The sequence below is a fragment of the Nipponia nippon genome, unplaced genomic scaffold (assembly GCF_047370975.1).
Source record: "Nipponia nippon isolate SJK-2023a ecotype South Korea unplaced genomic scaffold, ASM4737097v1 scaffold_14, whole genome shotgun sequence".
NCBI classification, from domain to species: domain Eukaryota; kingdom Metazoa; phylum Chordata; class Aves; order Pelecaniformes; family Threskiornithidae; genus Nipponia; species Nipponia nippon.
Window position 1 is genome coordinate 4,914,241 of NW_028262330.1, and position 24,610 is coordinate 4,938,850.

At 51.2% G+C, this 24,610-nt stretch overlaps 3 protein-coding genes across 7 annotated transcripts in view; 1 reads left to right on the plus strand and 2 right to left on the minus strand.

Moving 5' to 3' along the window:
- Positions 1 to 571: 571 nt before the first annotated feature.
- SOCS3 (suppressor of cytokine signaling 3) lies at positions 572 to 2,996 on the minus strand. The gene is made up of 2 exons (XM_087750839.1): positions 2,896 to 2,996; positions 572 to 2,476 (listed from the first exon to the last, which is right to left on the minus strand). Exon 2 carries the CDS (start codon positions 2,407 to 2,409, stop codon positions 1,780 to 1,782), a length of 630 nt encoding a protein of 209 aa, XP_087606965.1. The 5' UTR covers positions 2,410 to 2,476; positions 2,896 to 2,996; the 3' UTR covers positions 572 to 1,779.
- Positions 2,997 to 5,193: 2,197 nt separating this feature from the next.
- PGS1 (phosphatidylglycerophosphate synthase 1) lies at positions 5,194 to 24,442 on the plus strand. Of its 3 annotated transcripts, XM_087750926.1 has the most exons (10): positions 5,194 to 5,385; positions 10,118 to 10,307; positions 11,446 to 11,523; positions 12,628 to 12,727; positions 13,403 to 13,592; positions 13,947 to 14,125; positions 15,054 to 15,587; positions 19,795 to 19,943; positions 22,310 to 22,452; positions 24,309 to 24,442. In XM_087750926.1, exons 1-9 carry the CDS (start codon positions 5,213 to 5,215, stop codon positions 22,427 to 22,429), a joined length of 1,713 nt encoding a protein of 570 aa, XP_087607052.1. In that variant the 5' UTR covers positions 5,194 to 5,212; the 3' UTR covers positions 22,430 to 22,452; positions 24,309 to 24,442. The 3 variants fall into 3 exon arrangements, with proteins under 3 accessions (XP_087607052.1, XP_087607053.1, XP_009470067.2); XM_009471792.2 differs by lacking the exon at positions 5,194 to 5,385 and having other exon boundaries at positions 9,487 to 10,307; XM_087750927.1 differs by lacking the exons at positions 19,795 to 19,943; positions 22,310 to 22,452; positions 24,309 to 24,442 and adding an exon at positions 15,955 to 19,785.
- DNAH17 (dynein axonemal heavy chain 17) overlaps positions 23,386 to 24,610 on the minus strand; it is a 39,564-nt gene continuing 38,339 nt past the window's right edge. For all 3 annotated transcript variants that reach the window (XM_087750924.1, XM_087750922.1, XM_087750923.1), the window contains one exon: positions 23,386 to 24,490. In XM_087750924.1, the coding sequence (XP_087607050.1) occupies positions 24,243 to 24,490 (248 nt within the window). In that variant the 3' untranslated portion in view covers positions 23,386 to 24,242. The remainder of the gene's footprint in view (positions 24,491 to 24,610) is intronic.

A 24,610-nucleotide genomic window follows, 5' to 3' on the forward strand; every position in this document is an offset into this window, starting at 1 on the left:
AAATCCTTTTCTAACCCCGCGCCTCTCAGTGCCCTGTTCCCACAGATCTTCGCCCCATCATGCACTGCCTCCACCTTCCCCTCCCGAAACTGGGCTGGGGGCAGGATGGACTCGCAGCAGAGCGCGGCACTGCACTTGGGGCTGTGCCACAGGCCAGCCTTGGCCACCAACTCAGCTCCTCCGTGCCCAGGGCAATGGGCCATGTCCCATGGTTCAGGAACAGTTCGCAGCCGCACCACGTGCCTGGAGCTGGGAGCGGGTCCTGTCCCCACAGTGCCTCATGGCTTGGCCCGGCCGGCAGAGCGACGTCGCGGGGCTCAGACATACCTGAGCGCTGGGGCAGCACTTACGCACGCCGGGCTGTGAGTCACCGCGGCGGGATCACCTCGGCACGGAGAGCAGCTCCAGGAAGCCAGCGCTTACGTGGTGTAAACACCATCCCAGCGTCGCAGCAAGGGCAGCGGCCGGGGAGGGAGGGACGTGCGTCACGCCGGGGGGCCCGAGCGGCCTTGGGGGTGCAGGGGAGAAAACAAACCAGATCTGGGGTTTTTCATTAAAAAATAGTGCTCTTTATTATAAATTATGGAAACATTTCCTTTCTGAATATAAATATAAATATGTGCAAAGTTTCATCTGAGTTTTGTTTTGGTTGAATTTTCAAGCATGGTTTTGCTCAGCCCTCGAGGCTGGAGGTGAAGATGGAATCTTTATAAAAGACAGTGATTCACGTTGGCCTGTAAACATCCCTTCGGTTAAAAAAAAAAAAAAAAAAAAAAAGCCAGAAAAACCCAACCGCTTCTCCGGGTGGACGCAGAAAAGCACTTGCGAGATGACGCTCTCCAGGGGATCCTCCTGCCACGTTCCCGTGGGAATCAGTGCCCCTGCGGAGCAGCATGGCCAGGGTTTGCGGGGAGCGGCTGGGTAGAGGTGGGGTGTGACACTCAGGAGTAATGGTCCAGCAGCAGCACCAGGTGCCCGGGGTGCTCCTTGCAGACACGGTCGTGCGGGACTCTCAGTGGTGTCAGGACACGTTGTTTCCTTTCTGACTTCATAGCACGTCACTGGAACCGTTAATCGCGCAGTGTCACCAAACTATGTGCAGTAACCCAGACCACAGAGCAGGGATAATATTAAGGCTTAGTCCCCTGGAAAATGGCAACGAGGGGAAAAAGGCAGCGACCTCCAAGCCTGGGGCCTGGTGTGAAAGGAGCTTCCACCCACAAGGAGGCAGCAAGAGGTAAAGTACAGTACGGGCAAAAAACACTTTCCCCTTAAAACCGAGGAAAAGCGATCAGGCACTAGCTGGACTCCAGTGCTTTCCATTCTCTGGTGGCAGAAGGGGGCTCTCGCCAGGGCACCCCCAGGTGTGGTCCCGCCACGGCAGCGAGGATGCGGCTGCTGGGGCGCACGTCCCCCTGTGCCACAGGTGCCGTCCTGGCTGCCCGAGCCCCCGGAGGCTTTGCCAACTGGCTCTCCCTCTCCCCGGCCGCAACGGGAAGGCCTCCGCGCTGGGCACACTGTAACATCCACAGTCCGACTGAAGCAGTCTCCTTCGCCATGGAGAGGGGGTGTCACATTTCCTCGGGGGGGCCCCCCCGCACCAAGGGTGCCAGGCTGTGCTGGCCACAACTCTGGGCCCACCGCGGCTCACCCCAGTCCCCCTCCTCTCCTTCCCAGAGGCAGAGGCTTGGCATGCCCTGCGAGTCCCCGCACCGGTGGGGCGTTGTGCCTGGCCCCTGTTCTTGTGCTTGTAGCGTGTAACCTCGCTCCTCCGGCCCCTTAGAGGGGGGCATCATACTGGTCCAGGAACTCCTTGATAGGAGCCGGCAGCTGAGTCATCTTCTCGTAGGAGTCCAGGTGCCCGTTGACGGTCTTGCGGCAGAGGTGCTGCAGGGTGGAGACGCTGGAGGAGAGCGGGCGGCTCAGCACCAGGGGGATCTTCTCACCGCCCGAGTAGATGTAGTAGGTGCGCTTGGGGTGCAGGGCGCCCCCCGGCTGCTCGGGGACGGCGCAGGGCGCGGGCGGCATGTAGTGATGTACCAGCTTGAGCACGCAGTCGAAGCGGGGCACAGGCTGGCTGCTGCGAGGGTCGCTCTGCAGGGAGAAGCTGCCACCCTCGCACTGGATACGCAGGTTCTTGGTGCCCGACTCCGTCTTGACACTGAGGGTGAAGAAGTGCCGCTGGTCCGAGCTGTCCCTGATGAGGAAGGTGCCGGCCGGCTCGGCGCTCAGCAGCAGGTTGGCCTCGCCGCCCGTCACTGTGCTCCAGTAGAAGCCGCTCTCCTGCAGCTTGCGCACGGTGTTCACCACCAGCTGGTACTCGCTCTTGGAGCTGAACGTCTTGAGGCGCAGGCTGGTGTCGAGGGGGTGGCTCATCCCGGCGGCGGGGAACTTGCTGTGGGTGACCATGGCGCAGGGAGCCAGCTTTGCGCGCTCGGGGTGCTGCTGCCGGGAGCAGCGGCTGCTACACCATCACCTGCGGCGGAGACGGCAGTGAGCCACGGCAGCCCCGGTCCCCGGCTCTCCCTTCCCGCGGGCACCGGTATCCCCGGTCCCCGGCTATTCCCCTCCCGGGGACATCGGCATCCCCGGTCCCGGGCTATCGCACTCCCCCGCGGGGCTCCGGCATCCCCCCGACCCCGGCTATCGCCTTGCCGGGGCACTGGCACCCCCAGCTATCCCACTCCCCGGGGAGCACCAGCATCCCCAGTCCCCGGCTACCCTCTCGCCGCGGTGTACCGGCTCCGCTGTCCCCCCCGGCTTATCTCCCTCCCGGGGGGCACCGGCATCCCCGGCCCCGGGCTACCTCCTCCCGGAGGGCACCGGCATCCCCGGTGGCCGGCTATCCCTCCCCTTCCCGGGGCCCGTCCCGTCCCGTGGCGGGCAGCGCCGTACCTGGGGCGCGGGTGCCGGGGCCGGTCTCGGCGGCGGCGCCGGTGCGCGGCGGTGGCGGCGGCGGCGGTGGTGGCGGCGGGCGGCGGCAGAGCTGCCGGGGCCGCCCGGGGAGGCCTCTTATAGCGGGCGCAGAGCCCGCCCTCGGGTTCCTGGAACTGCGCGGCTTCTTGTAACGCTCCCCGGCGCCCTCCCGCCGCCCCGCCCGGCCCGGCCCGCCTCGGCGCGCCGCCAGCCACCGCCGGCCCATTCCGGGCAGCGCGGCCGCCCCCTCCCGCTCCCCTTCACGCTCTTTCCTTCTAAGAAGAGGAGAGTCCCGGCCGGCCCGGCCGCGGCCCCCCCCTGCCCGCCCTCCCCTCCCTCCTCCCTCCGCCGGGAGAGCCGGCTCCGGCCAGGCCGGGTTGCCCCGAGCCGGGGTGCGGGGGTGAGGGCAACCCCGGGGCCGCCGTGGTGCCCCCCTCCCGGGCAGAGCGGCCGCGGCCCCCCCGGGGCGGTGGGACACCCTCACCGGGGTGGGAGTCCTGCCCGCGGGTGGCCCCCGGGCTGGGGAGCGGGGATGCGGGTGCCCCAGGAGGGGAATAGCCGAGGACCGGGGATGCCGGTGCCCCAGGAGGGCACTGGGAAGCCCCCCTGCCTCTGCTGGGGGGCACCCGGACCCCATCCAGGCAGAGGCAGGGGCTCACCCTGCCAAGGCAGTTTGGGCCCGGCCGGTGGGGTACACCGGAGAGGGGCCGCCGCCATGCAGTGGGGAAACAGATCCAGCGTCCCCACATCGCTGGCCGTTATTTCAAATACAATGTTCCGGGCTGCTGCAGCCCTTGGCTGCGCTTCCCAGGAGACCTATGGGGAAGAAAACCCCCCTCGATCTGCACATCTGGGGACAACACAGGGTGAATCCTGTCCTGAGGCTGTGCCTGGGAGCTCCCGGGAGCCGTCCAGGTCAGCAGTGGTGTGGCCACCCTGCCTGCGGCCCCACTCCCGGGCGGCCGTGCCGCACAAGGGTGGCGAGGGACGGTGGCGAGGGACGGTGGCGGCAGTGGCTCCGATGGTGCCTGTGGCCGGTGGCTGGGGACAGCGCTGGCTCCGAGAGCCCTGGGATGCTCCGTGCGGTTGGTGCTTTGGCACCCAGCGCGGCAGAGGGCAGGGGCCGAGGCGCCCGTCTGTGGAGCCGTCGTGGGCTGCTGGGGAGCCGCTGTGAGGCCGAGAAGCCGGGGCCCTCCTTCCCCTGGCCGGGTGCCCCCCGCACGGGCACGGCGGGGCTCTGTCCCCAAGGGATTTCCTCATCCCTTTGCCCTGGCTCGGGTCTGGCAGCCGGAGCCGGCAGCCGCGGTGCCAGCGCCCCGGGAGAGGAGCGTGCCCGGCCTGGCAGAGCGGGCAGCCAGGGGGGATCGGGTCCCCCCTTCCCCACCTGGTTTCTCTGCATTTTCGTTTGGCAATTGTCAGTTTCAACCCCGAAAACAAAACCAGACTTTGTCAGTGGATTTTATTTTAAATAGTTTAATTCGCCCTGGAGGAGCTGCCGCCGCCGCTGCCTCTGCCAGTCAGGAATAAACACAAGAAGAGCAGTTCTGGGAAGTGAGGCTGCGGTGAACCAGCTGGTCTGAAATGCAAACGAGCTCTGGAGCTCTGCCTGAGGCGGGAGTGGTGAAACACGGGGGAAGGGACGGGGAGAGGAGCGGGGCGGGAGGCTCCGGCCGGGGACTGGGGCCGGGCGGCGCCTCGGCGGCCCCCCCGGAGCGGGACGGGTTTCCCGCAGCCGGGGCTGGGCGGCGGGACCCGCGCCCCCCCCCCCCCCCCCCAACACCCCGGGGCTCCGCCTCGCCCTGCCCGGTGTTGTGGGAAGCCACGGGGACGCGGCGGGGGACGGGGGCTCCCCGAGGCCGAGCCCGTCCCCGGGGGCGGGGGGGGGCAGCCGGGGGCGCCGACCGCGGATTCCGCTGCGGGCAGGAGCCGCGTCCCCCCCGTAGGAGCCGTTCGCCCCGGGCCGTGTTCGCCAAGAAGCCGGGGGTGGGAGGCGAAGGGCTCCGGGAGACCGGGGGGGGTGGGGGGCTGAAACCGCTGGGACGGCGACGAAGTTCCCGGGGCTCGGGGTGCCCGGGTAAAGCCATCCCGCCTGTGCGTGGGCCGGGGGCAGCCCCCGGCCGTTCCCCGAGCTCCCGCCACCGCGGCCTCTCCACGCCGCCACCGCGGGCCCGGCCGAGGCCGGGGGGGGACCCGGCCGGGGGGGGTGGGGTGGGGTGGGGTGGGAACCGGGCGGCCCGGCGGCGGCGGCGGCGGCGGCGGCGTCCCGGAAGCGGAAGCGCAGGGCGGGGGCGTCGCTATGGCAGCGGGCGGAAGCGGAAGGCGCGCGGGGCTGATGGCGGCGGCGGCGGGGGGCGCGGCGCTGTGGCGGCGGCTGTCGGCCTGGCTCCCGCGGGGCCGTCTGGGCCTGGCCGCGCTGCTCGGCCGCCTCTCCGACCGCCTGTCCCGCGGCCGCGACCGCCGCGCCCGCAGGTAAGGAGCCGTGCCGAGCCCAGCCCAGCCGGGCTCCTCCCGGGGCGGCGGGAGGCCGCGCTCCCGTCCCTGCGACCGGGCCGCCTCCCCCGGCCCGCGGTGGGCGGGAGTCCTCGGTGTCGGTCTTGCGTTATCCGGGAAGGCCCGGCCGCCCGGGCGGGAAGCGCGCTGCCCCCTCGCCCGCCGCTTCTCCTTTCCGGGCGCGGCGCAGCCCGGGGGTTTCTGCTCCGGCTCTGCCCGACCGAACCCCTTCGGAACGCGGCGGAGGGGCGGGGAGTGACGGGACCCCTCGGCCTCCCCCGGCCTGGGCGGTTCTGCAGAAGCGGTTGCTGTTTTCCATAGTGAATCAGCTGCTGAAAAGGCGGCTTAGGCTTAGGGCTAGTTCTGCTCCTTAAGTTTGCTTTAGGCCATCAGTCTGTGCTAGCTGTCTGTTTGCCCTTAGGACAAGAGGTGTATTTTATTTCTTTCTTCTTTTTTATTTACTTTACTTCTGCTGTCTTTCAGGTGCTAAACGATGTTACTCATTCGCTAGGGATAGCTTTCCACCTCGGCTATCGCAAGCGCTGGTCAGCCTCCGGAGCGGCACTGGCCGGGGTTTAGGTGTTAGGCACAACCCGCCCGGATTAGGGGTTGTCTGCGGAAGGTGGGATCCCCCCGCTCCCCGTCAGAAAAGAGATGAGAACAGGTCTCAGTCTTGTCTGTGCTGGGGCTGCATCTGGCACGAGAGGGGTGAGCGGGGAAGAGGGCCGCTCCTTCCAGCAGCAGTCCCTGTTACGTTGGAGTAGGTGAATTATCAAACCGCACGCAGAGGGCGTTTTCACCGTCATTTTAAACGGATCTGAGTGGGCTGCTGTGGGAAGGAGTGAGCCTTCATTCCTCTTCCCACAGCTTGTTCCTGACCTTTCCCATGGGCAGCTGCGCAGCGAGCAGGGTCCAGGAGCTGATCTCGGAAAATTGCCCAGACTGTGCCTTTCCTCTCTCTCCTTCCCCGGGGAGCGAAGGGACGGGGAAGGCACAGCTGCGGGGAGGTAGATCTGCCCTTCTCGGTGCCAGAGTGGCTGTGTGCCGTGCTAAAGGGAATGCACAGCCTCAGACTGTGGTTCCCCCCATCAGCCCTTCTGCGACCACGCTCCCCTGAACAGCTTCTCCTCTCCTTATTTTTGCCACTGCACTGCTGCCTTAGTTTTGCTAATGCTGCTCCTTTCGTGGGGCTGTGCGATCAGGAGTACAATTCATGCTAAAAACAAAACATTAAAAAGTGGAGATGATTGTCCTTCTGTAGAACCGTGTCCTGCGTTCAGAAGTGGTCAAACAAAATGCTTTGAAGAAGTCGTTAAAAAAGGTCTTTTCCCTCCATCTTTGGGCATTACTTTGCACTGTAGTTGGTAAGAGAGCACTGGAAGGATTCTGTGTTTTGTTTTAGTTAGTATGGTGCCCAATACAATCTTCTGGATGAGTTAAACTTATTTTTGTAAGGGTGGCATCTCTCCTGTCATGGCACATCTTCACTCTCCTTTCCCCCCTGGGCAGCAGATGTGCCGCAGTCATCCTCGCTGCTGTGTCAGAGCTCTGTGTTAGCCCATGTTCCGCTGTATGTTCCTGGTTAAGCAAAGGAAATTCGTTTCAAACTTCTCTTTTCGTTTCATCAGTATTTTTTAGCATAGATAAATTACTAGACTGAGCCCTGGAAAGAGACAACTGGAGTCAAAGACAAGCAATTTGTAGATCCCCCTGTGTGGTGACGTATGTGTGGGTGAAAGGACGGCGCCGTATCCTGTAGTTTCACTTCACCTCTGGTTCTGCAGATGAGGTTTTACAGTGAATAAGAGTGTTTCAGCTCCATCATGAGTTTGTGTACCAAAACCACAAATTTTAAAAATAGAACACACAAAAAAAATCCCTCGTTTATATTTAGGGTCAACTTTTTATGCAGAAAAGATTTGAGGTGGTTCCTTTTAGTTCTGTTTTCTCTTTCCGGTTAACTCGATGATGTGGAGTACATGGGAAAGGCTCCCCCCCGCCCCGTTTTCTGTTTCTCTGAAAGCTGGTTTGTTGAAGTATGGAATTTTGATGATTTCTTCATCAAGAAGGTTTCTGACTGTTGTGTGCATAGAGTTGAAAGGATTGTGTCATACTTGGGGAGTCGCTTGAGCTATTTTCAGTCACCGGTGGGTAGAAGCTGCCGCTTTGGTAGACAGTTGCTGTGCCATTGTTACTGTTGGCTGGAGCAAAATACTAATGTATTTGATAATTATAAAAGCCGTAGGCTCTCAACACTAAATAAATTCTAGAACTTCAATATTGGATTAAAAGTGTATATATACTCTAAATTGTGTAGGCAGTAAAAAATCCAGAGTATAGAATTAGTGGATATCAATGCATGCATAGAATTAATCTGAAGGCTCAAAGCAAATAGTGCCGGTGACGCAGATTGCTTTTACTCCCTCAGCAGCACTGGGAAGGGACTGCCTGAAGAGCACCTCGTCAATCCATAAACGTAACGTTCGGCCACGTAGAGTGAGGACGCAGTTTAACTTGCAGTTTTCATACTCTTTGCCGGAAAATGGTTTGGAACTGTGTTTCTGGAAAGTGGCTTCTCGGCCACTGTACCAGCTTTTGGAAGTATAATTGGCCTGGATTGACCAATGGAATAATTAGGAAAATATTTATCTCCTCTTGCTGATTAATTGTTGTTATAAAATGCATAAAATTTGCCACTGTTACCTCAGTGAGAGTAATTCCAGAGAACGTAATTTGTAATCTGTGGGGCTGGGTTATAACCCTGACTTTGTTATTGCTCCACAAGCCATGCATTTTGTTGTTTTTAAAAAAAGCATTTTTGGTGCTAGTCTGAATTCGTGTAGCTCGGTCTTCCTTGCTCTGTTTGCTGTGCTCACTTGGCGGTAATGTAGCGGTGGGTCTCTGCTCCCGGTATGCGGCCTGTGCTTTGAGTCATGAGTTGAGCAAAGATGCGCAACGGTCCTGCTCAGGTTCTGTAAAGATTGACTAGAACGTGCTTGAAAAACAGTGTTTCTTGTGTTTCTTTTCTGCTTTGTGTTTTTTTTAAACATCTTCTATGGAATATTTCCATTGTCTTTAACAGCCTATGTTGGTAATCTGTATAACTTCTGGGTGTCAAGTCTGAGCCTGGTCCACATGATCTGTTGAAAAATGCCATCCTAGGAATTCTTGCACAAATTGACTCAGATTTCTGTTGCGATGAACAGTCAGTGACAAACTAGTGGATTTTCCAGGAAACAACTGCAAACTGTCTGGCTTCTGCGTAAGGGTATTCGGAAACCTTGTGAAGATCCAGTGTTTTATCATGAAGCAAATGAATGAAATCATCTTCCTGGAATCTGTGGTCATTTGGGCTTTGGATTGTGGTAAAACCTAAAAGTTCCTCATAACAAATTCTGGTAAAGGTCATAATCAAGTTTCTTCTTGGTATGTGGCGGTGGCAGAATGCATCAGGATGGGTCACAAGATGGTGGCTGCCTGTTGGCCCGAGGGACCTGGCGTTTCTCCGGGATAAGACCAGCGCCTTGCTGCTGTCCTGATGGCAAGTCCGACTCCTGCGAGTAGGATATGCAGACCAGAATGTCTTCTGTCAGGTTTGGGGATGTTGTTCAGTCCCTTGCTCGTTGATTCCTGGATCTCATGGGAGTTGCTGCTGCTAATTGTGCTGAAATGTGGTTTTGTCATGTGGACAAACTCCTACCAGGGGTTATTGTATGACTTGATGAATTTGCATGCTAAGTCTCCAGAGAAGAAAAGATGCCATTTGCTTCTTGTCACCCCCCGAAGCATGACCGTTAGCAGTAAGTTGGTTTCTTTCCTAAGCGACTTCAAAGGAATTAAATTTATTCTGAAATTTCTTTTTAAAGAATGAGCTTCCTGCCGTTTCCCTTACAGGTACTTTGAAGTTTGTAAGAGAAGTCTTGACGTTCTTTTAGTACCTGTGCAAAAAGCAAGCAGCCTCCTTGTAGAGGGCTACCTAATGTTTCGCAGTTGTGATTCTTGGCTTGTACCTGTTGAAACAGACTGGATCCTTTGGTACATAGTTTTGGTGCTATGACTTCATTGCTTTTGCTGGTACTTGCGCTCAGGCACTTTGCGTGTTGTAGATCTTTTTTTTAGGATAAGTTTGAGGGGTTGAGGCACTTTTCTGTTTCGTTAAGGAACTTTTAGAGTAGCATGATTTTTAAAACGTCTTTACCTGAAATAGAAACAACTAATCTTTAGCCCAGCTGAGAACTAAGCTAGACACATAAGTGACCGTTGGCCGTGGCAAAGCTGATGCGTGTGTGATAAAGACAATTCAGAATTGACTGATTACAGGGATAGCTGGTACCCCAGTGGCACCACCAGACATCTGATCTGTGGGTGTTTGGGAGAGTTCATATCCTCAGTTTCTTCAGCTTCCAGCCTGTTTCCTCTCCTGTGTTCCCGTTCTGATGAAAGAGTTGTTCTCCCTCATTTCCCCTGCCAGTTAGGGGAAGGAGCTGATGATGTCAAGATCTGTTCTCCCACCTTTTTCTTGTGTTCTTGTATTTCTAGATTTGGCTTTGGTGCTTTCAGCTGGGATTATGGAAAGGGAAAGGCATTCTTGCCATTGTGGATCCGTACAATGTATTGGCCCTGATTGCAGCTTGCTCTTTACCTACTTGGAGGTTGTTTGTGGGAAGCAAAGGCTCCATCATACAGAATTTCTCCATCTTTCTTTTCACAGATCATCATGGCTTCTTCTAGCCCCATTGCTCACCCCTCCTGTTCCTGTGATCGCAGCACCGCCTTGTTCCCTTTGTCCAGAAGGAGCACACAGGTTCCAGTGGATCAGGAACCTGGTTCCAGAGTTTGGGATCTCCAGCTCGCATGTCAAGGTGCTTTCATCCCCAGCTGAATTCTATGAACTCTTGAAGGTGAGTTGCCGCTTCCAAGTTGCGGGAATGGTTTTCGGGGGCTGGAAGCTGCAGTGCTTACGTAGAATCATAGGCAAGTTGTTAGGAAGGAGCACCTGCAGGTTACTAGTCCAACCTTCTACTTGAAACAGGATTGTTGTCAATGCTAGATCAGGTCAGGCAGGCTTTGTCTAGCTGAGTCTTGAAAATGACTGAGGATGGAGGTTCTGCCGCTGGGTAAGCAGTTCCAGTGCTGCGCCATCTTAGTAGTTTACATTTTTTTTTTTCTGGTGTCAAACCTGAACTTTCCAAAGCTGTTTGTGGCTGCTGCTCAGCCGTAACTACCAAGAAGAGTTTGGCTCCCTCATCTTGGTAACTGCTCTAAAAGTAGTTGCAGGCTGCTGTTAGATCACCCCCCAGCCTCCTCTTTGCAATACAAAACAAGCACAGCTCCCTCAATCCCTTCCAAAGGTCTCTTAGGTCGTTACAGTGTGAGTGCTGTAATACCGAATCTATTATTTAGGGCTGAGGTGAGAATTTCTTTGTTTAGCTTGAGTCTTTTCACAATGCATATTTAAAGCAAGTTCCAGTTCTTCTGAAACATGATCTTGGATCGCCATGGTAAGCTGTTGGAGAAGAAGGCTTGGGTGGGCCATGAAGGCAGCAGCTACTACCCCTGTGGCATTGGTGGCGAGCACAGGGGAAAGGAGGAGAGCTCTGTAAACAAAGGTCTCTAGGTTCTAGCTAGTTCAAAGGATGGGATACAAAGGATTAAAGCAGTTGCAGAATGAAAGCTGGGATTGCCAGTACTGGTACAATCCCAATATTGCAGCTACTGCATGGTAACTGCTCTTGTATGTAATAGTTTTAGCTGCAGGGAACGTGCTCCTCAGTTTTGCAGAAAGCATTGATTTCTTCCTTGATTTTTGGATGCAGCAATGGTGCTGATGTTGCTTTGTAAAGACCCGTGTGTTTTACATCTTTGCTATCAGCGTGTTATCCTTGTGCCTTTCCTTCTACAAGGCACGGGAGACAATGCTATGATTTGGCTACAGGGATTCTCCTCGGGGGAACCACAGCTCTTCTGTGGTCTGGATCATAGCTCCTAGTGATGACAGAGACCGAGGATGAAACTGAACTTATTTTCTGCTACTCCCAGGTGCAGATAAAAACAGCCAAGCAGCGAGTGGTGATGGCTTCACTATACCTGGGAACAGGGCTCCTTGAGCAGGAGCTGGTGAGTGTGGAAAGGGTTTGGGAAGGGGAGAAGGTGAATGCAGAAACAAAATGCCTGCCTTTGCAAAAAGCATCCCGTTCCTGCAGGTGCGAGACGTGGATGTGAGGTGCAGTTTGTGAGCTTGTAGTGTCCTTAAAATTTTCACATAGGGATTCACTTTACATGTGTTTTCTCCTCTCCTTGAGAGTTTTCTCAGGGTTCCTGGCTGCATTTGTGTACTTGTATGTGGGGTGGGGGAGGGAGGAGTTCGGAAGGGAGGCGTATGGAGTTTGTGTTTTAGGCCCAGTACAGAGCCACGGAACTACTGAACTTTTTCACAGGATAACGAGCCTGGATCCTTCAGACTGTTAGAGGTTACTGGCATAGTGTTCAAAGGGTTTTTGCAGAGCCACGGGATGGTGGATAATTTTTTTTTTTTTGGCATTTGTCTTGAACATAATTAAAGTTGTACGTATGTAGTGCTATGTTTTGTCCCCCGAGTACAGTATGCAGATGCAGCATAAGCTCTCAGCATTTAAGACAGAGGTCAGTTTTGGTTCATGTTGTTTACCTTTTCTGTTTCCTGTCCTTCCCTCTGGAAACAAAAGCATTGCCTAAGACCTTTAGGGAAAAGCCTGACCTTGGCCAGTTTCTTATGTTAGAATGCAAATTCCACAGCAGGGTAAAGGTGGACAGAGTCCTGCACAGGGTTTTGTGCCTGGCTTTGTCTGGGCTTGTACACAAGATTTGAATTTGCATGTGACAGACAGCCTTGTAGTTAAGGAATAAAACTGCCTCTGCATCATTTGTGAACTCCTACCAAGGTTTCTCTTCGGTAATGCAAATCTGTGATATGGGAATGATGTCAGGACTTTTTCTGCTAATATTAATTGCTCTTCAGAGGCTTGAAGAATGTGTGCACGTAAAATCGATGCCCTTTCACGTGTTGCTTTAGGCTGATAAGAGTAGGATGCCAGTCTGAGAGATGCAAAGTCTAAACTAGCAGTATTTTGCATGAGTAGGAAGGACTCGTACTAGGGTGTGGAAGCTTTCGTGGCTGCTGAACGCTTTCCTTATAAAGCTTTATTTGCATTCTGTAATGAGTAGAGAAATCTCTCTCTGCAGGTGGATTGCTTAGAAGAAACACTGGAGAAATCACTGCAAGCAAAGGGGTCGTCTAACCTCAGAGTTTCCATTCTTCTCGACTACACCAGGGGATCTCGGGGTAGATATTCCAATGCTTTGCTTTCTTCAAAGACTTATTTTACAGTTAGGCTTGATAAACTGTTTTTTCAGAGAGAGGCTGTCTTGACTAATTGGACCTACTTGCTTAAACCGTGTACCTTTCAGACCTGGCCTTTTCTATACCAGTAACTGCTTATTCCCAGAAAATCTTCAAGCTGAGCAGCTTTTCTTCTGAAAATACGTGGTGGGAGCGAGAAGGGCCAAACTCTGGTCTGTGCAACTTGTGCTTTCTTGCTTAGTTCGCTTGTCAATGCATTTGCCCTTATCCATCATGCTCTCTTATATTTTCATTTTTAAAGGAAAGTGGGAATTCTTGGAAGTAGCTGTACACTTAATCAGAAGCCTTTGTGGGGGCTCTTTGTAGCATGTGTTAACTAATGCTAGGTGTGGCTTGATTAAAAAGCTTGAATGGTGTCAGACCTGCTCAGTGATTGTTTCCTGTGAACTTACAGTTCTGGATGTCGCTTTCAATATTGACATAGTGCAAATGAAAGTGACTTGAAAAAAAAAGAAGAAAAGAAAACATGTTAAGTGCCAGCAGATGAGATGGGTGCTCACTCTGTAACCGGCTTCTAGCTGAGGAGCTGTGGTGCCATGCCGTGATGTATCCCCTGTCTGGCGTGATCCTGTGTGTGAAACTCCCCTTGTCTCCCAGGTAGGAAGAATTCCCGAACAATGCTAATCCCATTGCTGCAGCGATTTCCCGAGCAAGTCCGCGTGTCCCTCTTCCACACCCCAAACTTGCGTGGACTTCTCAGGCTCCTGATTCCAGAGCGTTTTAATGAGACCATTGGACTGCAGCACATCAAGGTCTATCTCTTTGATGATAATGTGATCCTGAGCGGGTGAGTCCTGCCTATTCTTATACGGTTCATTTAGCTGAGGTTTTGAGGCAAGGTATGCATGCTACCAATGTTGTCTGAACTTCATTATTTGCGTCTGATCTTTCCATAGAGATCATATCAATGCTCTTCTGAGATGGAAGAGCAACCGCAGCTCTTCCACATGAGATTCTCATATGAAAGAGAGAGTCTTTCTCAAAAGGAAAAAAGAAAGATTTCTCATGATTCAAAAGGAAATGGCCAATTTGTACTTTAGTCCAGTTACATGCAGAGTGAGATCTGTAACCTAGGCTGGGGTGTTCAGGATCATATGCCTATGCTCTGTTCGGGAACTCAACTCTTCTTTTTCTCTCCTAGTGCAAACCTGAGTGATTTGTACTTCACCAATCGTCAGGACCGCTATGTTCTCCTGCAGGACTCTCCTGAGATTGCAGACTTCTTCACGGAGCTAGTGGATGCGATTGGAGATGTGTCTCTGCAATTACAGCAAGACGATACAGTCCAGATGATGGAGGGGATGGTACACCCGTACCAAGGTAGGAGGGAGTTGTCTTATCTGGTGGGATGATACGATCCAGAGGAGGGGAGTGACAGCCAGGGTTTAAGGATGACTTGAACTCCATCCATTTGTGAATTGCTGAGTGTCTGACCATTGTTTACAGACTGTGGGGTGTCCCATTTCTGTGCCATCCATTATTAAAATCAAGATTGCTAGAGTTCTGAGACCGGATCTTTCAGAGTGTTCCTAGCACAGTGGCTATCACCAGCTAATCTGGCAGAGCGTGCAAAGGCTAGAAGTTCCTCTATAACCGTCTCATTGCTTCTTTGTAATTCTGCTGCTTATGACCTTAAACAAGAACTTAAATTCCTTGAGAGGTTCTTTCTGGTTTTGATGTTAATGTCTATAATTCTAGATGTGTACATATTCTGAAAGTTTCATGAATGTAGTGCTATTTTTGGTAACTAATATCTTGTTGTTGAGTCTATTCTGGGAATCAAATGAATATTGGATTAGGAAGACCGAGAACAAGCGTTGAAGTGGGCATAGAAGGGCGTCTATCTGTCAGGCTGATTGCATCATAAGTTTTTGTCCTGGCCTTGTGCGCTGCTGTGTGATGTGAGCTTAGACTGTGGGCAGTAGTTTATTTTGTATGTTCCAGTTCATTCTCGGTTACCATTTTAGCTTTGCCCTGGTCTTTTCATTTCTCAGTGGATTTTTCAAGCTGCTGCTAGTCAAGTTTCTTCCCCTTCTTAAAGCTGAATATTCTTCTTCTGTAATGTAGCTTCGCCAACCTTAATACATCTGCTTTTGAGACTTCGGGAAGAAAGGTGTGTGGTCTTTGTGTTAGCTCCCTTTTGTTCTCATATTGGTGTCCTGTCAGTAGTTTTTCCTGCTACATAATAGGTGATGTGTAGCTCTGTACCTTTAGGTCTCAAACACAATCTTTTGTGGTTTTCCTGCAGGAGACAAGATGGCTTACTGTGAGATAGCAAATCGAAGAGTCATGGAGGTGATCAACTCCGCCAGGACACGACAAGAACTCCTTCACGCAAAGACTTTCCACAGCAGCCAGCAAGGCAGCTCCTTGTTATCCCAGCAAGGCTCTCAAGCATCTGGGGGTCTGAAACCAGAACCCGACACCTGGATCTATCCCTTAATCCAAATGAAACCTTTTGGGATTCAAATAGATGAGATGGTCACAGAGACGCTGCTGACGGAGGCTGAACGGGATGCCAGGATATACCTTACCACTGGCTACTTCAACCTGACACAAGCTTACATGGACCTCATTCTGGGCACTAGGGCTGAGTATCGGATTCTTCTGGCCTCACCGGAGGTGAACGGTTTTTTTGGTGCCAAAGGGGTGGCAGGTGCCATCCCTGCTGCTTATGTTTACATTGAACACCAGTTTTACAGCGAGGTCTGCTACCTTCACCAACAGGAGAGAGTTCAGCTGCAGGAGTACTCTAGGGCTGGGTGGACTTTCCATGCGAAAGGTAAGCTGTCCGTTTCCCAAGAGGACTTGTTCAGAAAGCGTTTGAGACTTGTGCGTATTTGGATTGCGCAACTAGTGAGGGGATGGCTGGGTGCCGAGTCTAGACTTAACCTCCAAACTACTCATCCAAGGTTCAGACGTCTTGCTTGCATAAACCTGGAAGGTTTGGATCACTCAGGGGACAGCCATGCAAAGTCATGTCTTGCCTGATTGGAATATAGTTCCGGAGATTATACAAGAATTGTGCCTGTGATGTCAGTAAGGCACTGTCTTGATGTGAAACTTGATGTGAAAGAAAAGGAAGCATCTGGATGTATTCATGATCGCAGTAACAGTTGTGATTCAGTTTCTTGTATCCCTCTTGCCAGTTTCAGCAACGAGAAGCGATGACTGTGTGAGGGCCCCGGGGCGGGATCTGCGGCAGAAGCAGGAAGGGAGCTTGCTGGTGGTGACCCCCCAGTGGTCCTGGACGCCACGTTCTCTTGGCAGCCGGTCTTTGTGGGGATGATCCAGGTGTTGAGGAATTTGTACCAGCTTCTGTTTACGGCGTACAGGAAAGCGCAGCATAGCGAATAGATGCACCCATGTGCCTTCTGGGAGCTGGAGGCAGCTGGAGGGGAAGTTGCTGAGAAATGAATATTGCTTAACAAATGTAGTTAATAATAAACAAAAATAATTAATGCTGCCATCATAGTCTTCTGTAGAAGACCCCAGATTCTTTCTTACTTGATAGATTGTGTACAACTTTCACAAGCCCAATGCCACCTTGACCAAAGCATGAATATTTTCCCCTGACTGGTTGGTGGTGGTTGTGTCTCTAAATTTTCCTTCCAGAAAGTGCAGTCTTTGACTCTTATGTTCTGCTTTATACACAGTAGTATTTGATTGCTCAGTAGTAGATTTTAATAATGCAAATAGCTTAGGAAGTCTACTTAATTGAGGTTTTTTTTTTTTTTTTTGAGAAGTCTGATGCATGTGACACTTTATAAATATCTAGATTCTTACAGTCTTCCCATGTGGAGGTGCCCCAGTGGAACACATCACAAAATGACTTGATCTCCTCGTCAGGCATGGCCCTCAGCCAAGCTGAGACATCTTTGCCGTGTTCCACAGCGTCTTCTGTTACTCTGATCTTGTGCGAGCAGAGCTCTGCGCCGTGTCACTGTGTCACTTCCTGTGATGGCTCACTGGTCCCCTAGGACAACTCTGTTACTGTAAGCAGTACCCAATCTGGCACTAATTAACATCCAGGTTTCCCCAGCCAGCTTTGCAGTGTGCTGAGGGGCATTTCCATTGTTTGCAGCACGCGTCTGATTTGAAGGCTGGAAGGATGCAGCCGCCAGGGCTCCGGCCTGTTCCTGTTCTGGAGTTCTTCTCCCGTTGTTTGTTTAAGGAGACTAGCTGTTAATGGTTGTGGGAATGCCTCTATCTGCCCTGCTTCCTGCAGGACTGTTCAGAAGAAGGTTCAGAGGTGGTAGGGAGAGAAAGCTGCTGAGTAGGCCTTCTCTTGACTAAAGAAAATACACACGAGTGTTACTAGGCTGCCTCTACGTCGAAACTACAAACCTTTTCTAATGAGTGTTGCGCCTCTCCTGCAATGAGATCAGTAATTCTAGTGTAGTAAAACCCTTATCTCACTTCAGGGCAGCCCGAAGGAGGTGCCAGCCTGGCTGGCAAGTCCTGTGTGGTCTGTCTTCCAGGAAGCACGTGCTCAAGCAATCTGTGGTTCATAGGTTCCTCCTCTTGCTGGGCACTGCTGACTCCAAGTGGGATTTTGTGGTTTGGCATGGATTGAGCTCGGAAGGCATGGGCTGCTTTTCCAAGCTACCAAAGCGCGTGTGGCAGTCAGTCCCCTTTTGGGCCAGCTGTGCCTTCTTGTGGAAGTACTTTGGGCTCTATCTGCTGTATGGCATTCTCTTTGAGAGAGGGATACAAGACCTGGAGTTCAGCAGCTCCCGTGCTTGGCAGGAGGGACGGTTGGAGGTGTTTGCTGCGTTCTTTCCATTTCCTCTGCGGAGTGCTGGAAGGATCAGCTTGTAGCTCCCTTCTCTGGCACGCTCTGCCCTTTGGCACATTTGATTCACCGGGTTTCCTTCTGCAGGAGTCACGCAGTGTGTGTGAAAGAGAGGACAGGGCAGAAGAGGGAAAAGGAGGAAACCCTGGAGACAGATAAGGGCAGTTGCACGTAGAGTCTGGCTCCTGGAAGAGGACATGAGACCCCTAGCAGCAAATAGTGCCTGTTAGTACTTCCTTTTTGGGCTAAGACGAAAGACACCCTTTAGTCTCCTATAGGATCTAGCTGATTTACACCAAACGCTGTGGCTGGTGTTTCGTAAGCCCTTCCAGCTCCTCTTAAAACATTTTGTATTCTCATGCACGACTTCCCGCAGTGTGTGTTCCCACCGGCATTACGACTGTCCTTAGGGTCGTTTGGAGCAGCCCATCACGAAGCCTGCCTGCAGCAGTGCACATCTACCCGTCCTCTGCTGCATTTCTGGGTGTGGTGGTGTGGGTGACACAGGTATATCCCTTAGGATTAGGGTCCCTTCCATGCAAGTGTCGGGTGACACAGTGCCGGGCAGGTGGCTGTTTGCTCGGAGATAAACCTGCATTACTGCAATTGAATGGTGGCTGGGAAACTGCGCTTCCCCTTTCTGGAAAGGTGAGTCACTGTTTGAGCAGATCCTGCCAGGTAGCCATAAAGCCAGAGACACCATAAAGGCTTTAGGGGTGTTTAGAAAGAGCAAAGAACGGTGTTTCTCGTAGCTGCTGGCCGGGCAGAGCTCTGGCCCACTGCTGGGAGCCTTGTGCTGCAGCTGGGCTGGGGCACCATGCAGCCCCTGGCAGCCGTCCTCTTTGGTGGCAGAACTTGCTGAACCTCTGTGCCACTCGTGTGTGTTTTGCAGCTCCCGGAGCCCCCTGCGTTGGCACTCCTGCCCTTCTGCGTGTGGGAGTGAGCCTGTGGAGGAGTCTGTCCTGCCGCTGAGTTATGGGCAATGCCAGCTCTGAGCCAGGAGGTGTAACTGAAAGTGGCAGCGAAGCTGCTGAGTGTGTGCGATGTGGGGGCGGGGAGGAGGTTACAGGAACCAGCGGTGAATCGGCAGCTTCTTACTCAAGGCATTCTTGGAACTGCTCTGGGGTTGAGTTAGGAAACCTGCTTCTATTTTAAGGACTAGGTGGTTTTTATGCTACGGTTTCTTTGTTGTAGTCTTTGTGTGACTTGCAGTAGGGATAAGCCATCTATCAGGGACCTGCCCAGGGCTGTTCTAAGCGCTTGTGCCTTGCTAAGCTGAGAGCAAACACTTCTTGGCTCTGTTTATACACAGAGAATGGCTGTACAGACTCTCCTTGGCAATAGTCCTGGCTCTCCTGTGGCATCCCTAGCTGTTCTTTCCTGCCGTGCTACAGTGGTGTGCTTGAGAATAGTATGGTGTTTCCATCTTGTGCTTGAAAAAGCAGTCCTGGGTTGTATCACGCTTGTTCTTGTTGTTGCACTGGCAAAGTTGTGTGTGAACTGCAGTGGTGAGTGGACTTGGGAGGCTTGCATCCTGGCAAGAGCTTGATTTCATCTTCGGGTGGCTCCTCAGGAAGTGAGTGGGTATAGTAATTTGCACTTCTCTTAGGAATCTTTATTTCATGTGAATTTGCCTGTGAGAGCAGGGAGATGCCTCTTCATGTCACTGTCTTGTGTAGTCTCGGGAAGGGGGTTAGTCACTGCTCAGCTGCGCTGCTTCCAGCTCTGGAACTGACTGGGCCAGGCCTGGCTTGTCTGCCTGGTGCTCTGTCACTTGGTGTAGGTTTTCCTTTACTGATTGTCTTATTTCAGTGTTTCTGAGATATGCCGTGGTGCAAAATGACCTCTAACTTAATGATAGTGTCTCATTCTGGATTATTTTGGGGGCCCTCCAAGCAGCGTATTTACATTCTTAAGAACGTGTCCCTGGGGTGGCACTGAGCATGCTGCAGCTCCCCTGTTAAGAGCACACGAGTTTGGACAATGCAAGCTGTGCAAGGATACCCCAAGATTCATACGAAGCTTTACAAGACCTGCTAGACGATCTGCAAGGAAGCTTGCTTTATGTCGTGATCTTTTATAATTACTGTAATCTAACATGTTTAATTCATTTCTACTAAGTGAAGCGATTGAGTCTACCCCAGTCATTTCCTTTGTCTGCCACGTTTCCTTTCTTCTCCTGTTTTTCCTGCAGGCCTCTGGCTGTACCTGGCAGGAAGCGATCTTCCCTGCCTAACTCTGATTGGCTCTCCTAATTTTGGATATCGATCAGTTCATCGTGACTTGGAAGCTCAGGTTGCGATAGTGACGGAAAATAAAGCTTTGCAGCAGCAACTCCATCAGGTAAGTGGCTGATTACGGGGAGATAACATGGATGTTGTGCTTCTTGGTCACATAGGGAATGCTGGTGACGCAGTTGCAATAAAAACCTACAGCTACAATAATTCAAAACCTTCTTGAGCATAGGAAGTCTCAAGGAGCTGTCAGTTAAGTGACTATTGATGAGATGCCTGCTGCAAGTGCCTGTTTCTGGGAAATGGAGGCCATAACGGGAAAGAACATGTGTCCCCGGTGAACTCGAGCATCGGGAGTGCTCATGCACTGGATGCTGAGAGAGGATCTGCTGGCTCTCCTCTGCTCGCTGGTCACACAGCATGTTCTTGGGCCTTATCCCCAATATTTGGGCATTGCCAAGGTCGCACTATGCTCTGGGATAATGAGGTCACGCCCTCTGAATTGCTGATCTTGGACTTCTGGAGGATTTTGCTTCTCAGGCATTTGGGAAGTCCTTTATTAGGAATATAAATGCCAGTCAGTTAGCTTTTGGGTGGCTGCCCACAGGCTGTGGAAGTGAACAAAGGCAGGGGATCTCAGTGTAGTTTCTACAAGAGGAGGATTTCTGGACTGGTTGGATTGCCCATGGAGTTATATGACATAATATAATCTTGAATAATAATATGGCATTATATAATCTTGACACAAGTATTTTTCAGTGGTTTCATGTTCAGCATCCTAGCTATGGTGGGGGGGAGTGTTTGTTTTGGTTTTTTTTAATTGGGCAGCTTGGACTGCTCAGCACTTTTGCTGCTTCTCTAAATCCTGTCTGGTTCTTCAGCTGTCTTGACTCTGAATCTTCTGCTGGAACAGACAGTGTCCTGAGGAATTTCTCATGTAGTGCTCTGATACAGAGCAAACTGGTTTGGTGCCTCTCTGTGTGACTTGGGGATCTCAAAAATGTATTCTGTTAAGCCAAGTCCTGGCATACCAAGGCACAGTTGTCTTCAAGATCAATGGGAATTGCCCTATTGCATCAGGGCTCTTCCACAGGATGAGTCAGAGTATATCTAATAAAAAACAATTCTGTTACTGGAAGAGTTGCTTGAATATTTCAATTCATATCTTGCCTCTACTTGTTTTTAATGGAAGGGGAGAATCAATGAAAATATGACAAAGGAATTTTCTCAAAGAGTGCTGCAGTGATCTAATTTAAAGGGCTTTAAACCATTCCCATTTGCTGGAAGCTGATTTTGAGATTGGCTGTTTGTTTACTGTTCTGTGATCTTTGTTTAGAAGGCTTAATACCTTACTGGTACGCTGCCATGAAATCACTTTGCCTATGTAACATTCAGTTCCATTTAAAAAATGTGTGATGAGATTTGGGAAGAAATTGGAGAGGTCTGGGTATCTTCGGATGCTCCACTGAATGAACTGAACTTCAATTCAGATAAATGGTCTCGTTTCCAGTGATCAGATGACCTCACCGTGTCAGATGACCATGGTGCAGGAGCTTCATAGCAGGGCTGACTGTAACTCTTGGAGCATTTTGGGTTTCTAAAATTAGACTGATTTGGCACACAAATGTCTGCCTTCTGTTGTTGGTTCGTCTTTTTGGTGTTACTTTTCAATGCTTGGTTCCTGCTTCCCTGTTCCACCCTGAATTTAAACAGTGCAGAGTATTTTCTGTTGTTTGTGACAGCTTAACTCATGAAAAAAAGATTATGAACAGACTTACAGTAGATGGTCTGCCCCTTGTTTGCCTGCAAATCTAGAAACCTAACTGGCTTTGATAAGAAAACCGCTTCTACCTTTGATCAAACAGCTGCTTTCACGTGCAATGTGAGCATGTGTTATCATCATGATGGTTCATTTCCTCCTTCGGCAGTATTGTGTACACACTGGAGAAGCCTGAGTGTTTCTGGTAATTTAGTTGAAATCATGACTGCATATTCATTTGAAAACACAGTGCTTGAGCTGTGTCTAGAAAGAGCTGCGTAAGCCAATCTCTTGAGATTATGGTTTCCTTTTCTGGCAATTACAGCGAGGGATTTAGGATTTTTCTGAAACTGAAGCTGAGCTCTCTTGCAACTGTGGGGCACAAAAAGGCAAAACCTTCTACCTTTGCTCTTTGTAGAGTTTAAATTGCTAATTCTTGAGGCTCGGTTGCTGAGTGCACTGATGGTCATCAGAAGGTGGAGTGCGGTGGCAGGCGGGTGTGAGGGACAGATCCTGTGCTAGCTCCTTGGTGCTTCAGGTGCTCCGTGAGTGGTGCTGCATGGAATGAGACTCTTATGTTCAGGCTTGTGGGACAAATGATGCATCCTTTTGGCAGGATCCACGGCCGGTTTTATCTGAGAATTCGCTTTTCTGAGAGGCCATTATATAATTTAACACTTAGGATTTACTGGGATGATGTTTCTTTCCCTGTATAGGAACAAGAGCAGCTTTACCACCGCTCAGGTGTAGTCTCATCGTCAACATTTGAGCAACCAAATCGTTATGTGAAACTGTGGGTGAAGCTGGTAACACCTCTCATCAAGAATTTCTTTTGAAAGAATAAAAGTTGCTGCTTTGGGTGAGTTTTCTGCCATTCTTAGGGGGAATTTATATTGCACTGACTGCAGTTAATAAATGCAGTACTCTCTCATGTGGAAGAAATAGATGATGGAAACATAGATATGTGGGGAAAAAACCAGGCATCTCTATCTTCTGGGGTACTTGCCACTGACTGGAATTGTTGCTCAAGGTCTGTGCTGGGTTTCATCTACTAGAATTTCTGGAAGGGACAATGAAAGAACCCATGCAAGGGTATTTCCCATGCATAGAAATAAAACTTCCATTTCTGAAATGTCCCTTTCAGAGTTTTGTGGAGAGGAACTGTGTTTATTTTATCTTGACCAGCTAACAGAAAACATTGTTGGAATATTTAAAATGTTTTGTCTTCTTTTTATCTGATCAGCACTTTGCTTTAACCTTGTAGGTGTTGGTTAACAGGGGCAGTTATTTTTGCTTTTCTGCTTCGTACAGCGTCCTGGATTTTCCTGGCTGTTCAACTGCCCAGTAACTGGAGCCCCTCTGAGCTTCATGGAATTGCTCTTAGCTTTTTTTCTGTGCGGTGCACATAGTCCGTGCAACTGGCACCTAAGCGTGTGCCCTTGATGCTGAGTGTTCACACATCCATTTTATTTACATAAATATGGCCTCCATCTCTGGGGTTGTGTATCTGGCTCCTTCGTGTTAAGATGTGTTACGAGTGTCTTTCACTGTAGAGAGCATGAGAGGACTTTTGGTGCTAATGCGATTTTTGGATGTTACTTGCTGGAAGTGGGAGGCTCAAACCGTAACACGTCCTGCAAAGAAGTTGGTTGGGAAGGCAGATCAAAATGTGTTAGAGCTTAGGCTTGGGCCGCCCTCTGAGTTTCACTGGTGGAGTATGTGCAGTGTGTTCTGATCTTGTATTGCCATCAAAAGGGATTTTGGGCACCTGAAAAGGCTGAAGGTAAGTGTAAAGCTTGATGGTAATTTATTCTAAATGCTACTACTCTATGAAGAAACAAGCATCTCTACTTGTCTCCCCTTGTGACTTTTCTTCCCACTATCTGTGAGGGAAGTTTTATGCAACTGTATTTTAGAACTAATTGTTCGGGTATTTCACGGGGCGGGATTTTGGTCAATTATCTTATGCTAAAGGGACAGGCATTGGCTTCCATATGGTGGCCAGAGCAGATCTTATCACCCTAACAGGCCTTACTGCTGATACAAATTATTTGTTGTAAAAGGAAAGGTAAAGTAGATTCTATAACCTAGAAATAGAAAGAAACATACTTCAGAGATTGATCTGTTTGCAGCTGGACTTTCTTTGGGTTGTACAGGTTGACATGATGGTGAACTGGGCCAAATCTGCACCCAGATCTTTCTTCTTCCATCTGGTCTAAACAGATACGTGCTTCCATGCAGGAATGTGTTGTGCACACAGCTTGATGAATTTTTGCTCACAGTTAGCACTGAGCAATCAAACAAATAGCTGTGGAAAGACGGAGAGCTATGAGAAGGAAAGAAATCCGGATAGTTGCATGCAATTGTTCCATTTGGTTTCCTTTGGTGGTCTGGCTTTCAACCAGCACTTTATCAGAAACCACCAATTGAAAACCAGTATCTGTCATGAGAAACTCCCTGTATTGTAAGAGCAGTCTCCACATGACAGCAGTTCCAGCGCTGTTTTTATTGATACTTTGCTAAAATACTTCTGTAAATAGACAATCTGTAAATAGTTCTAAAATAGACAATCAAACTTAGTGTAAGTTACACAACTTTGAGGTTTTTTTGCAAGTAAAAGCATTTGCTGTTTTCCATAGTCATTAAAGTTTAGATCTGTAAGAGCAGAGCAACAGCGGCAAGGATCCACTTAGCGGCTTTTTCTTTTGTCTTTAGGTTAAAGGTCCAGACGTAGGTGGGACCTCGCATCCGTGTCTTATAGACGGGACATTCATAGACGTTCTTGGTGTCCATGCGGTCCACAGGGATGGCTCTGATGAAGATGACTGGCATCATGGGCGTCAACTCCTTCAGTCGAGCGTCTGCGATCGCACCAGAAGGGATGTCCCATCGAGCGCCTGCAATATTATGAAATTGTCAGGGTGCCAGCTACCCAGTGGCTTTTTCACTTCGAGGGGGCTGTTTTCATAACTACTATCGGGTGGGAAGGAGTTGCTCTAGCAGCACAGTTGAGGGTG

Excerpts from the sequence above, each read along its gene's own strand:
- PGS1 (XM_009471792.2), top strand. The coding sequence starts at position 9,894 with ATGATGTCAAGATCTGTTCTCCCACCTTTTTCTTGTGTTCTTGTATTT. Across the intron at positions 10,308-11,445 it reads AATTCTATGAACTCTTGAAG|GTGCAGATAAAAACAGCCAA; the intron begins GTGAGTTGCCGC and ends TGCTACTCCCAG. Across the intron at positions 14,126-15,053 it reads GATGGTACACCCGTACCAAG|GAGACAAGATGGCTTACTGT; the intron begins GTAGGAGGGAGT and ends GTTTTCCTGCAG.
- SOCS3 (XM_087750839.1), bottom strand. The coding sequence starts at position 2,409 with ATGGTCACCCACAGCAAGTTCCCCGCCGCCGGGATGAGCCACCCCCTC.